A 15401-nucleotide genomic window follows, 5' to 3' on the forward strand; every position below is an offset into this window, starting at 1 on the left:
TGGCCAGCAGGGTGAGGGAGGGGATTCTGCCCCTCCACTCTGCTCTGGTGAGGACCCCACTAAGAGTGCTGCATCCAGCTCTGGGGTCCCTGAAATAAGAAGGACGTGGAACTGTTGGAGCAAATCCACAAAGTTGATAAGAGGACTGCCCTTTGAAGGCTGAAAACGTTGAGGCTGTTCAGCCTGGGTAAGAGAAGGTTGTGTGGATACCTCATAGAAACCTTCCCATATTTGAAGTGGATCTACAGGGAAGCCAAAGAAGGACTCTCTGTCAGGAACTGTAGTGATAGGACAAGGACTAATAGGTACAAATTGAAAGAGGGGGAATTCAGATTAGAGATTAGGAAGAAAAATTGTTTACCGTGAGAATGGCGAGACCCTGGAACAAGTTACCCAGAGAAACTGTGGATGCCCCAACCCTGACAGTGTTTGAGGCCAGGTTATATAAGGCCTTGGGCAACCTGGTCTAGTGGGAGGTGTCCCTGTCCATGGCAGGGGTATTTGGACTGAATAATCCTTAAGGTCCCCTCCAAACCTTAACATTCTATGATTCTAAGAGCATTCCCTATTCTGATAGGACTTTGGTTTGCCCCTGTGTTTGCACTTCCAGGTTCCTGTATTCCCTTAGGAAAGTGTATTTTCAGCTTAGTTCAACAGCTTAAGAGTAAAAGCTTGGCAATTTCTACTGTACCTTTGAGAACTTACTCATTGGCTTAAAATCTGATGTCAAACCTGGCATCAAGTGATCCAGGTAAAATAGTATGGTTCTGAAAAGGCCTGGGGAAAAGGCCAACTCAGCCCAAACTGATGCAACACTTCTGAACTATTCCCAACCCACCCAATTAATGTGCATTGAATATTTTTGGAGAACAGATGCCACTACGAGTTATTTCATACCTGCATGGTGTGAAGTCTGCAAGGACTCTTCAGTGGCAGAAACACAAGCTTTAACAGAAAACAGTGACAACCACAAATTCAAATAGCATCTCATTGAGACCAGTAGACATATTCAAAAGACTCATAGGCAATTTCAGCAAGAAGGAAAAGGCCTGGTGTATTCAGACTGAAAGCAAAATGATCTAAAATAGCCATGAGCAGCTTTCATTGAGATCAACTTGAGAGAGGAGCAGGAATTTTTTGCTGTTGCCTGGGAGGGGGGAAAAGAATACAGAGAGATGCAGATGTATTTCAGAAAACCACCACCCTTAAGCTTTATGAAGTTTTTTTCCTAGTTGGATGGGAAAGAAAAAGCTCTTGTACCCCCCTCAGGCAAGCTGTGTTCTGCAGGAATTGGATGCAAAGGTGGGACACAACACAGAGGTTCTGAACACCATGAAGATCAGTCCATCAAAACTTGCAGTCAAATACCCGTGCCCCCACCTACACACACACACAATTAGTACTTTACCATTTTACAACTAAAATCATGAGAAGCCAGTCTGAATCCTTGTTCAAAAGAGCAACTGGGCAAAAGTTGCCTTGAACATTACATCCCCTACTCTCAACTACCTAGCACAGTTTCTGACTCTACTAGTAACTAATAAGCAGAATTAACTTTTATTTGCTGGACAGGAAGGTGAGCAGCAAGTTTTAACAGAAATTCCCATTTCCTATTTGTCAGCCTTTTCTTAAACCGTTCCATGTTCATGAGAAACTTACAACTCCAAAGAAAACACTTTAAGCACCCTGACTCCTAGTAGCAATTCAAGCAGGGTTTCAGTGCTATTCACTTGAATAGCATTCAGTCAGTCAGGGAAGCTGAAACAATAACATATGTGAAACAGCTTGAATCTTGAGGATATGATCTATACAGAATTAGTTAACAGAATTTTTTTCTTTAAACCCACACACTCACCATAACATTCATTTAGTAAATCTGAATAAGAACTGCATTCTAGAGAACACAATCTGCATGTGAACATTCTGTGAAGTGAAAGAATGAATTCCATGAATCAAGAATTTGCTTCAATTGTCTTGGTTCTGTTTACTATCTACGCTATGTTTGATGAGTCTTAACTTATTAATGTTGGACATCCTCTGTTTGAAATCTCTGTATAAGGCTCCGAGTGAACACAGTCTGTGTTTACTTTGACTTCAAAGATAATTCAGCAACTGCTGAAGAGTTTTCAGACTGCGATGGACTTTATTAGCTCTGCTGTCTTAAGATCGTAAAAAAAATCCCTGCATTATGTCAATTTGAAGCAAGAGGCCCTTCATTTAGTATCTCTTATTTTGCAAAACAATATTTTTTTATATTATGTTGATATCATATCTAGTATTGGAGTTAACATTAACATAATAATGATGACATATGTGCTATTACCATTACAATGTTGGCATGTTGATTTTTAATATTGACAGAGCTGTCCAAAATATCTACTGTTTACAACATTTGTTCTAGCTAAAGCGATTTGGTAGCATTTGCTAATCAACTGCAACTACTTCCCACCCATAAAACTGATGCAAATAAGGGGAAAAAAACAGCTAGAAGGATCCAAAGACATAAACACTTTTACTTATAACTCTGTAAAGAGAAATCCCTCTCTCTCTCTCTCCATATGGCTTTCTCTTGGCTCTTAATCATCTTTTCATTGGCTTCCAGCTGGCTGTCTCACTATCAAGACCAACTTGCTATGCCAAAGTCAGGCTCAGAAAGATGAGAGCTGCAGAGTGGCATGACTGGATGCAGCAGTTTTTACTAGGGGCAAGTCTAGCATAAAGGGTGCATAGCAGGGTCACTTCATTTGCCTGAGCCAAGCAGGCACTGCTGTGTTCCCAAAACACAGCAGCAGGTCTATGTTCACACTTTTTAGTAGCAGGAGCAAAGAACAGCTACTACAATTGAAGCTACAGGGAAATTCTGCAGGCAGAAGTGTAATTACCTGAGTGGGAATTCTGGCAGAAAACCCAGACCTCTTTCTCTCCCTAAATAGAAACAAATACTGTGCAGTCACCATGGAGAGATTACGTACAGCATTTGGATCACATACAGCACTGAAATACAACACACACACAAGAGAGCCAGCCATGGAGCTGGTTTAGCAAAGCACAACCAAGTCAGGTCTCCACTGACTACAGCCACCATTTTAGCCATCATCTCAGTCTTACAAATATTAAGCTATCTGTCAAAATTCATGCTCTGCATTAAAGGTCAGCTCTGCAAGCTGTTTAGTCCATCTGGGAGTACCTAGAGCCTAACAAGACATGCATGAGACAGAGATGGAAGCACTCACATATTGATCTACCACTACCCATGTAAAATTTTAAATTAAGAATGGAAGAAAACCACAGGGAAAGAAACATCCTCTAGTGCCTGTGTGTGAAGGCCTGTTTGGATTTAGCTAAGCAGCCAGTCACTGAAGTGCAGCAGTTCTTGTACAGTCTGTAGAGGCTTTGACTTGCAAAAATTCTTAGTTTTGGTCCATGTCTGACACCTTTGGTTTCCAGTCATCCCATGCATCCAAGCCTACCTCCTCATCTCTCTCTCTAGCCCTTCCTTCCGCTTATTCCACAAGCCAGCTCGTTTTTTTGCCTACTGCCCCCAACAGCCTTGGACTCAAACCCAGCTTCAGCCCCCCTCTCCCAGGGTAGACTTTTCCCCCTCTACTCCATCACCCATGTCCCCAAGCTTCCTCCTTGGGGCTGTAATAGCACCCCAGGGGGAGTCACCAGAGCACAGAGAAAATGAGCACCCTTTTCCTTCTTCAGGCACAGTATGGGCTGCAGGTTTGCAGTCTTTTTGGCTTCAAACTCCCCTCCAAATGACTACTTGTGCTCACTAGTTGTCAGGGCACTTCCTCTTTAGCCACCTGACTATTCACTCCTGTTTTCAAAGAGAAATATGGTTACTCAAAGTCCCTGAAAAATCCACCATCACCTTCTATTCTTCAAAGTCAGCAGGACTATTACCAGACTAAGAATCTCAGAAATTTGCCCCTCCCTTTCAAACCAGCCAACCTTTCCTTCGTTAATAACTGCAGTCAGCTTCCAAACCTTAGAAGAATGTTTTTTATCTGCATATATGTCAGGGTGGCGATATTAAATGGGAAATCATTCACTTAAGCAGGACCAGCAAAGCCTTGCTGTGTATCAGAAATGCCATTCCATGGAGAGTACTTTTCTCCCCTCTCTGCAGCAGCTCACTAATTTAGGTGCATAAATCAGAGACAGCTGATAAGGTCACAGATGCCAAGATGTCCTCCCTCCCATTTAGTTTTCCCAAGCATCCTGCAAGCCATCAAACAGCTTCAGATTTGGAAGTTTTGAAAACAACTCTCCTCATTTTAAAATAATCATACAATTCAATTTCCTCCACATACCACTAGCAATTATAGAAACAGCTTTCTGATTTTGTAGTGATTATTCCCCAACATGCACATCCCTGTGACTGGCTTTTGTTTCCATTCTCCTAAGACAAAGCATGGAGAGACCTGCACTTTTTTTCCCCTTTCCCACCATTACTGGTCTTCTTACAGCTCCTCTTTCTCTCCAGTTTCCATGTTGTGCTTCACACGGGATCCATTCCATGGGTTTTCTTAAAGGGAAATATCTTAATTTGTGTTTATGAAAATCTGCTATTTTTTCACATAGCACACATCCTGCTGCCTTGACTGTACTGAAACTTGCTTATTTTTAATGTTACATATTAATGAAAAGCTGCTAGAATCAGAGAAAGGATTTTCTATCATCAGTCAGCATCAGCATGAGAGCAGTCTGCTCTTGAAAGCCTCTAGCTCTGATTGTTCAAAAACATACCGTTCACCATGTCAGTTGAATCTTGTGCATCAGATATTAAAAGTTCAGGCTCTAAGTGCACAAATCTTGTCGAGATCTGAGAAAGTTCTTTGCCATAAATATTAATGAGGGCCAATTTCATGCCCCTTGTTACATCCCATGTATACTTACTTCTTCAAACTATCCCTTGTCTTCTCTTTTATGTGCCAATAATCAATTTGTAAAGCATAAATCATAAAGCTTACCTAGTTTTTGATTATGCTACAGCCTATGATTTAGCATTTAATCAATTTTCTTACTTTGATAAGTGATGTTATTTCCATTTTATCATCTTATCTGTGTTTGAAGGAACAAATAAAAGTCACCTCTTTGAAAGATTAAAATTTCATCTACTATTTACTTAAAACCAAGTTTTAGAACTGCACCATCACAGTAAGCATTTAATCAGAAATGCAAACAAGAAGCTCAACCTGTACATCCTGTTCTGCCCGACATCAAGCATCAATCACATTTCAACATTACCTCGTGCAATATGCAAACATCTGCTAGAGAGAAAACAGAACAGCGGCAACAACAAAATACCCACACACCGAAAGGTTACTTGACTTGCATTCTGTGTGAATTCAGACTGAACACAAGAGTCAAGTCCCTGTTGATCAGGGATGAGAAAAGAACAAGATGTTTTGGAAGACAGCAGTTTCTCGAGAGCCAGCAGGTGCACATTTGAGCCCGCCCTGCAGCGCCAGGCACAGCCCCCCCCCACGTGCTCCGGGCTCGGCAGAGGCGCTGCCTAGAGAGAACCTGGGAGCCCTACAGGAACCTTAGGGCAGTGCTGTTGCACAGTCAGGCAGGGCGCACTGGGGCAGGGAAGATCACTTCGGGCTCCCTGCCATGCAAATGAGTTTATTCAGCTTCCCAGGCAGAGCAGCTGAGAGCTTGGACTGGAGGCAAGAGGAATGCAGAAGGCTGCCTGCAGCCAGCCGGCCAGAGCGATCGCTTAGGCTGGAGTCACACTGTCTCAGCAGTGGGGTTCATTGGATTCTGAAAGTCCACTGGCCTTACTGTTTAAAAGAGACATTAGTCATGTAAACATCTCAGTTTCTCATAAATACACAGAAAATATGACAAGTTTTAAAGAAATGTTGCCACAAGTCAGAGTAAGGTCATAAAGTGATATTCATTTGTTACCAGAGTCCCAGGAAGTTTAAAAAAAACCCAAACTCCATTGTTATTAGCAATTATTTGAACTTTTGCTCCCCTTCAAAAGGTTTTGAATCCTTAGTTCATACAAAGAGTCTGTTTCATGTAAATATTTGGGGGAAAAATATTCTCTTTCTTCTAACTATAACTAGCTGATGATGTCAGCACAACTGACCCAAGACATGATCTTCAACTGACAGCACTGACTTAACATTTCTCTGCTTTTATAACAACCTCTTGAAAGCATAAACTATGGCTGCTTTTTTCTTTTTTAAAATCTCCTACAGACATCTACTTCTAAGGATGTGAACAGGCTCAAACAGTAATCAAGAAATTGTACAATGATCTCCAAGGATGCTTAAAACATTCTCCCTAGCCTGTCCCTGTCTCCCAATGACATTTTCTCCCATTTAGAAGCTTGCCTGAAATTCCAGATTTAGAACTGATCTTTTTCCATGGCTAATAATGGTGGTGTTGAAGTATACTTAACAAATTCAACCAGACATTGAAATGTGTGTATTTTACATGACAGTATCTTGTTCATCCAACAGCTTGAGTTCCCACAGGAGGTTTGCTAACACCCTGAACGCCCTATAGAGACTTGGGACACCAAGACCAGCATCCCAGCTCCACAGATGAAACATCCTCCCTCTCATCTTCTGAGAGGAGTGTCTGAACAAGGACAATGATGTCTGTCTGTCTTATGTCTGCCAGGACATAAGTAGAAAGCTTTGTGTATGTGGAGTTATTTATTGTAGAAACAGGCCCTGGCAACAGTTAGACTCCATGGTGATAACAAATAACCAGGCTCTCAAGGAAGAGAATTGGGCATTCCTACTCCCCAGACTTGCAGCAAGGAGCAGATGGTCACAATTTCACCATGGGCTACAATATTTCTATCCAGGCTGCAGTGGCAGAGCTGCCTTCTGAGGGCCTACAGAACAACCAGGGAGCCAAAAGCCAGGGGGTGACCTCTTCCCCATGGACTCTGTCTGAAATACATTAGCAGATGCCTTAGCACACGAGTGTACCAGGAGGACATGGGCACACAGGGACATAGTTTTGCTGATGTTGGGGGTAGCCCTAGCTCTGTCAGGGAGCCTTTCTCTTAAGGAGAAAGGCTATCACTCACTCAGCTCAATACAATCCTGCTACAGGGAAAGCAGATTCACCATTTGGCCACAGGCATGATCTGATTTCACAGCACCTGAAAAGTTGATTTTCACAGTCTGTCCCACTTGCCTCATTAAAGATACAATTATAGACACTTATCTCCCACACCAGTGATGAATTACAACACTGCAGCAAGGTGGATTTTGCCTCAAAAAGTTATTTTGAGGCAGGGGGCTTGTATAGATGCAAATATTATGTATGCAAGATATATATGTGAAGGCACTTTGTGAAGCTTACAAAGTTGAGTTGGCTTAAGCCCAAACATACAGAGAAGAGACAAATTACATCTAGGCTCTAATCCTCCATTATTAGGAGGTTCAAAGCTATTGCTTAGAAGGTGCACAGGCTAACACCTTACCTAGTGCTAATTTAAAACTCAGTTTTAAATTTCTAACCAATGTTCCGCACATAGAAGGCCCTTCAAGTACTGAAACAATACTCTCAATACAGTCAAATGGACTGTGGCCACATTTAAGCTTAAAGTTATGCTTTGTTTTGAAATTGGAAAATAAAAAATTAATTTTGAAATGGTCCAAGAGACCTTCCCTCACCATCCACCTGTGACAGAACATGGATAAGGTATCAGGAATGCCTCTGTCTTCCACTGTACTCTGAACCTCACAATTCTATAGGACTACTCTAGAGAGTTCCTTACACCTTTAGAAGCCCAAGGAGGTTTTCACATTTGTTTCTTCGTCTTGCTGTAGACTAGAAATGACAGCATTGATGGAACAGAGACAGAGCCTCACAGGCTGGGGCAGCTTGACTAAAAGGGACTTCAAGGATCGAGCCAAACTTGATGAGACAAGTGAGGAAATCTTCCCCAAGGAACCACCATGAAGATTTACTTCTTTTCAGATAACCCAAGCACAGGTTAACAATAACAGAAGTTCATAACAGCTTAACAAACACAGATCTAGGAGGAAATAATCTCAAAGGTCTATTGCTACAGCCAACTTCCACACTAGGAATCGTTCATGCTGTGACACCATGCAGACTGAGCTCTTAGCACTGGTATAAAGCCATGCCACAGTAACACAAAGTAGCTGATGATGACGATGATGTTCTTCTGCATGACTCAACCCTCACTACCAGAAGAGGAAGCAGGGTCAATACTTTTCTTGGAAGATGCCCAGAACAGACCAAGAGGACAAACCCAGCCTTGTCCCCAGGGGTACAAGGGGACCCTCTCTAACTGGGATTACAGTACATTGGGAAGGGAGGTTGCCCACAGGAGGGCTCTCAGTCTGATGTTACAATGAACCAGTTTTTACCACAGCCAATACAATGCCCTGACAAGCAGCAGGTAGAGACAGTAAGTAAATATCCTTTTATTTCTTCATATTTGCAACCAGAGGTTGCAAAGCCGGGTATAATAGGAAAAAAAAAAACAAAAAACTCCAGAAATCATCATGGCAACAAGCAAATGTGTGCAAAGAACTTTTTCTTTCAAATGCAAGTGAGAACTTAAACCCAAACTTTTCTATAATCTTAGGATACCATTGCAGTAAGAGTTGCTAATGGAGAAGCAGGACCATTTTTTGGTTTATCTGAGCCCCTTTATTTCAAAGTTTACCTCTTGTATTTTTCAAGTGCTGTGAACATGTTATAGTTTCACAAACATGCTAAATGGAGTATCTACAGTGGTTGTTTACTCTCTATAATAAACAAAAGTTGTAATAAAGTATTTCAAATAGAACACAAAAAAAAGTGGTGTTTGCTAATCATTAAAAAAGACTTAACTCCCAATACCACAGAAGGATGTAATGAAAGGATTTCATTTCATATTGAACAAAATTATTTGCTTGTTCTGAAATGGTTTCATTTAATTTTAACCTCGCTTTCCTCCCACTTTCTAAAGGATAACTTCACAGGAAATTTCTAAACAGAAAGTTTTGAGATCATGCTTCAATCTTCTTTTTCCAACACCAAAAAAAGACATACCATACCAAGACACTTCAACCACATTTTTCTCCTGAATGGATTAGTAAAACCAATACAAATTCACATCACTTGACAGCATTGCCCACTCATCCTGCTTTTATTTTTTGCCAGGGTGCATTTTGCTGTATACTGGCTTCTGACATTTGCATGTTCTGACTGACAGCTGAACCCCAGTGCTTTTTGGGTAACTGGTTTGGTTATTTTAGGAGCAGAGTCAGCTACAGGGTGGTAGATGTTCTGTATTTTTGTTTTACAACTAAAAAACAAGACAACGTTGTCATACTCCCTCTGCTTATGAAGACTGGCAGATGTCAAATATCTGCAATTTTGATTTGGTCCAAGCATTTTTCATACAAGAGCTCTCACTTCTGCCAGTAGAGATTGGGCAGATGGTAGAACAGTCAGCTGAGGGCTTCAAAACACAATGGGTCTTGGCCCTAAAGTTGCTCATTGTTTATTCATGTCTAATATGTGGAAACTAAATAGATACTCAGAAGAGTTATTTGATAACTTGGGTTTTAGTCCTAATGCTGTCTATAAACATATAATTGTTGAAATGCTTATGATCAGACTCAAATGTAGCAATGCTGTTACAACAAAAATCACATACCACAGAAATGCATGAACATTTGGGTGTATTTAACAGACAAACAGTGATCTTTACAACACGGCTCATTAGTAGACTTGTACTACACCATCCTAGCCTGGCTTTCTCCAACCAGACCACAAAACCCCTAAGAATTCAAACTATCAGGAGCTCCTATGGACTCTTTTGGGAACACCCTCAAAAATTGGCTTCACGGGTCTTCAGCATAAGCTTCCATGCTTTCCAGAACATACCTCTCTGGGTGTAACTGGACTTGGCACCTGCACCATTCTTCAAGCCGCTAAAATATTTACTGCAAACTTAAAGTGGTGAAGAGAGGCTCCAGCTGGCCTTCTCCACTGGACAGTCTCAGTCTATGCAACCTCTTAAACAAAAACTCTGGCATTGGAAATACATCCTGAAGCTTTGCTTGAACACCAAGTGCTGTACAAGTATTGTGCTTTAATGTTTACATCTTTTGACAACACACTGCTCACCAATGAGTTCATCAGTAAATCATGACCCTTAGAGGAAACAGAGAGGCAAAAATCATCATTCTTGAGGAGCTGAGGATGCAGGGAGTAATCAAGAGTCAAAGTACCACTGCCAGAACTGTAGAAGCATATGAGACCAAGGTAAGTGTCATATGAAACTGGACTCCTGCTACAGCTCTGGCTCTGCTGTGAGCACCCTGAGATGCAGCTTTTGCACGCTAAAAGCATCCACACATTTGTCCTCTAAGACTTTTAGAAGCAAGTTGTTTAACAGAGAACTGTGTTGTAGGAGTGTTAACACAACAGAAGTTGGCAATAGTTTCCAGTTGTTTACAGTTTCTGGGCTTGTTTCAAATGCGGACAAAGGTAATAACAGTACTAAATAACCTGCTCTTTGAAAAACTCACTGGAAGGGCATACCAGTAAGGGATACAAGCTTGTTTCTCAGGCCCATGAAACTAGAAGAAAAGTTGCTATCAGGACTTAAAATGAAACTTAAGACATCAGAAATCTCTAATAGCAACACTTCTGAGAAATCTACAATTCATATTTGATCTCAACCTAAGCAACCTTTACAAAATTGATTTAAAAAAAAATCTAGAACTGGTATTTGACTAAGAAGCTAGTGTCCATTTTCTTTGCATCCATGGCTTATTTTGGCTTCTGAACTCAAGTTTTTTATTTTGTTGTCAAGCATTGTGCTGAGGATCAGATGCCTCTCCTAGATAGGCTTTTGAGTACAGATGTCAAGAAAGAGAGGGTCTGCAGGACATCTGTAAGGAGTTTAACACCTTTATGGATATGCATTGTTCAAAGCATGGTCCCACCACTGCTTGAACACTGCAGCAATTCAAGCTTGAACCCAGGATGATTCTGAGTAGCTTTATCATTTGAGGGAAGCCATTCACAGATCTCTAACCTCAGCCACTTACATTATTGAAAAGAAAATTTCACAGAAACTTTGATATTCTGTGATTCTGCAATAAAAAAGGACTAAACAAGCAAGGGCTGTGTTACAGTCTGGCCACTGGTGCTGCCTAACGCATCTCCTATTACCAGCACTTTGGAAAACAGGGATAGAGGGTCACCAAGTACAGCTTCTCTATAGCCTTTACTTCACTCAGATTTTTGAGTATCCAAGAGGATTGGTCCCTCTGTGGCTAAATTTAGGTAACATACTGCAGGCAGGTTTTTGTATTTTTCCCCTTCATAACAGAGGCAATTGTCTGCTCTTTTTCTCCTATTGTATTAAAAAGCTGCCTGGTATTAAATTACACACACTCTTTTATTGACAGGAACTCAGTCTTTGCTATTTCTCCTTAGAGAATTTCTATTCTCCCAACAGGAAGAAGGCACTTTTTTCAGTCTTAAAATGAGTACAGCTTTTAAAATGAACTTCATATTTTTTGCCAACAAAGCCAACTTTTCCAAGCAATACTTTATATTTGAGCTGGGCCCACTGCTGGGTAGCCTACAAGTGAAAACATAAATCTCTATCAGTAGCTGTTAACTATTAGCTCTCCCTTAGCAGCAACAGAAAACGCAGCTTGTGCTGCCTTCCTTGAGAATAACTTACTCCATTAAAGCTCAAATCCAGCAGATTTCCTATGAATAGGCAGATCAAACAGAGACACAGTAGAAAAGGTGCAGTACCCAGACATACTGCAAATTATAACATGCAGCTCTGAATTTTGCTCATTAACACACAGGTAAATTCACATCACAACACTATAAAAGATGAGTACAACCAGGTTTGAGATTATTTTTACAGTAATACTGGGGAGAGAAACTTGCTAGAGCTTTCCCTTTGTGTGCATAGTTCTGCTTCACATAAGTATCTGCCTCCCTTAAGCCTTGGCAGCATCACCCATCTTCTCCAGATTTCCTGCCACAGCCAATACTGTGAAACAGCCACATTAGAAGCTTTTGTCTTCCAACCATCCCTTACTTTATCTTGAACAAAGGAACTTAAAGCAGTACAAGTTAGGATGTCTTGTTACACTTCTTTCTCTAAGCATTACTGCCCTAAAGGAGCAGCACCTTTGAGAGCAACATTTTATTGATCTAGCATCACAAAGCCAAGCCATACACACCATGTATGGAGGATAAATCAACCTCTACAATTTTCACAGTGGTTCTTATTAAAAATGCTAGCAGAGACAGCTTTCACCTAAGATATAGATATCTAGTCTTCTTTCCGTTATTACATTTTAGCAACTGCTGGAAATTGGGGGCAGGGGGAATCTCTTTAACCCTTTGTTGCTTCAAAGAGATTGCTTATCATGGGATATCTCAAGTTGGAAGAGATCCATAAAAATCATTGAGTCAAACTTCCTGCTTTTTGCAGGACTACCAAAAACTGGACCACATGACTAAGTGCCATTCAGATGCTTCTTGAACCCTGACTGGCCTAGTGCCATGACCACTTCCCTGGGCAGCCTGTTCCAAGGCCTGACCATCCCCTTAACAAGGAAGCCTTTTCTAATGCCTAAAGTACCATTGTGATGTCAACATGAAAATATTTAATTCTCACCTCTGAGGAGTTACATTGAACCCTTAATAGACACCCCTTCTCCCAGAAGTGGCAGGAGTTGAATTATAGGCAGAACAGGATGCTTTAGTGCACTAACAGCTGTAGGATGTCATCTATCAGGTACCTTTTTTCCCAAGTCTGCTTTTAAAGGCACTCTTACATGTACAAGCTTTTGGAGGGTAAGCAAAAGCACCAAAAGCTGTCATTTCAAATGGAACAGTCTGTGGGAATTTAATCTCCTTATCACGAGTTATCATTTACAAGGAATGTGCTCAGGTTATTTTAGTGCTTCTTTTGCTGTTAGCTTTCAGTGTGGGTTCATTGAAGCTACAAGGACTCTTGATCTCCAAAACTGTTTAGCTCAAAGACAAGTTCTTTTCTTAGCTTGTATAGACACAGAACAATCTGGAAAGCAACCTGCTTGCTGAATACTCTGCTTTGTATGGACATTGGGAAGAATTTTCCAACCAACTCTTTATATGCAGTCTACAGTTTATCTTCAGTAAGGAATAACATGGTCAGTGTGCAACACCTTTGTGCTTTCACTGGAATAATCTCTCTCATTAAATAGAAGAGTTTCTTTTTTTTTTTTTTACAAAAAACCCTTTTGATTCATTTTTATGATGATTGAACATTGCTTTGTTCAGACTTTTTGTGTCATCTGCATTCAGAATGTCTCCTTTGTATATCAGTTTTCTTCCTACTGATTCATGCTCCACCTTCATCTCACTTCATGAGTCATCTTCTCTACTATTTGCAGCACTTAACACTTCTGGCAGTGAGGCCTGACTTCTAGAGTTATTTATGGCAATAAAAGGCTGAGGAGCAGATAACTCAGGAAACTTGTAACAGGATAGTGATTACCTCAACTCTAGGTCCTCGGTGTAGGTTTAACACTGCTAAACCTCACATAGAAAACGGCAGAATTCAGCCTCCTGGCTAATCACATAATCACTACATCTTCCAGGACTAAGTGCTGCCCTCAGCAGCAGGGTTGTAGGATTGGGTTGCTCATTTGTATGCAGCAGAGACCAGTGTTATGATTACTAAGCTTTAACAAAACCATTCTTAAATCTCTTCAGCAGTGATAAAGTAACTTCTCTAAATCCTCAGGACCTCATTACCCCATCCCCATGTCTACTGGGTGAACAGCAACATAGCAAGCTCCACAGACACATCACTCACCAGCAAAGGGGAATTCTCACTGCAGGCAACACTCCCTCATTAGTGCGTACTGAGGTTATTAACACATCATTACTTCTAGGCTTATACTGGTATTGGAGTCCATCATCTCCATGCATGAAACAAAAAGGCAGAAGGCACGCAGCAAAGTGTCACCCCAACAACAAAATATACCCTGCTGAAAGCTTTTAATGTCTCTACAGAGAGATGCTCTGGGAAAGACATAGAAGAAACCCCCAGCTAGGCTGGAAAAAAATTGGAAATAAGAAAGTGGGTGATTTTACAGTGAAAGACATGAAGCCTTCTGCTAAAGCAAAGAAACAGGTCATCTAATTCTGCTGTGTATTTTTCCAGTGTTTGTTTTATCACCTAAAACTCTCTACTTTTTAATAGATCAAGCTAATGTAGACAGTTTATGTACAACCTACTACCAAATATGATTAACTGCAGTACAGTGGGTCTTATATCCATCTCAGAGACATTACAAGTCCAGGGGTTTTTTTGCTGAAAGCCTGGAAGAATACTCTAAAAATATTCACAAGAGAGGAAATTTCTGGAGCTGTCTTTTTTTGTTCCTACAGCAAAAGATTCACAGTCCATGGACACCAGAACAAATTGACTAAATTCAGTGATAACTGGAGTAATCTTCTGATCACATTTGGGGTAGAAAGACAGAAAGAACTGCTGCATGTTTTTGACAAATACCTACTTCCATCCCTCAATACAGAGCATTGCACATTTTGGATTTTGTTCTAGATTAGGGAAGAGGAACTGACTAAAACGCCACAACACATCACATCATTTTTCCCCCCAGAAACTGCTCACCAAACCACAAAGAAACAGACTGAAAAGGATTGCCTGAGTTTTGAAAGCCAGGGAGGTACAGACACCCTCAGCCCTCACCTTTAGATGCTGAGCCAGGGCTACTGCTGAAGAAAATAACTGCAATAGACAGAAGAAACAATTGTACTGAGGAGAATACTGTCACTGAGTCTTGGTAACTTACAGCTGCATCAATGAATCAATCTGGCTCTGGCTTGCAAATATGAAGAGCTCCTCTGTTCCCTGCAAATGTCTTTTTTGAGAGCAGAAGTAAATGATTTATAATGGAGCACAGCTGAGTCTTGCTACTACCTGTCTCACCTGGGAAAAGGTATCTCATCTGTGTGTAACAACACACCAATTAGAAGAAACAGGTGAGAAGAAGCAGGAAGAGGCAAGACAGTAATGAGCCAGTCACTAAATTCAAGCACATTCACATTATCATGAGTCTATCAAATTTAACTTACTATTATTATATTATTAAATTTATCCAACTTCTTTATTGGCTCCATGACAAGATTCCCTTTTCCTAGGGATCAGGAGGTTGGAAACACATTGTATACACACAAAAAGACATAAAAGTAGGAGCACACAGGGATAAAGCTGTGACCAGCAGGGATTTGGGGCAGTAGAAAAACATGGTGGGACCCTAAGAATTTTAACATACCATGCAGAGAGACTGGCAGAGAGGTGAGACCTTCAGACAATAAGGTGACAACAGGTCCCAAGAACA

General features: G+C 40.9%; 2 protein-coding genes across 2 annotated transcripts in view; one reads left to right on the top strand and one right to left on the bottom strand.

The window, feature by feature from the left end:
- Nucleotides 1-15401, bottom strand: part of ATXN1 (ataxin 1) — a 371937-nt gene that overhangs the window by 327101 nt on the left and 29435 nt on the right. The gene's annotated exons all lie outside the window — the stretch shown is intronic.
- Nucleotides 6815-14930, top strand: STMND1 (stathmin domain containing 1). The gene is given in 9 exon segments (XM_054514777.1): nucleotides 6815-6924; nucleotides 7815-7915; nucleotides 10080-10187; nucleotides 10190-10272; nucleotides 14050-14105; nucleotides 14107-14170; nucleotides 14603-14732; nucleotides 14735-14841; nucleotides 14844-14930. Coding segments are annotated over 9 exon segments (846 nt in total).

Source organism: Molothrus ater, chromosome 1 (genome assembly GCF_012460135.2).
Source record: "Molothrus ater isolate BHLD 08-10-18 breed brown headed cowbird chromosome 1, BPBGC_Mater_1.1, whole genome shotgun sequence".
Lineage (NCBI taxonomy): Eukaryota > Metazoa > Chordata > Aves > Passeriformes > Icteridae > Molothrus > Molothrus ater.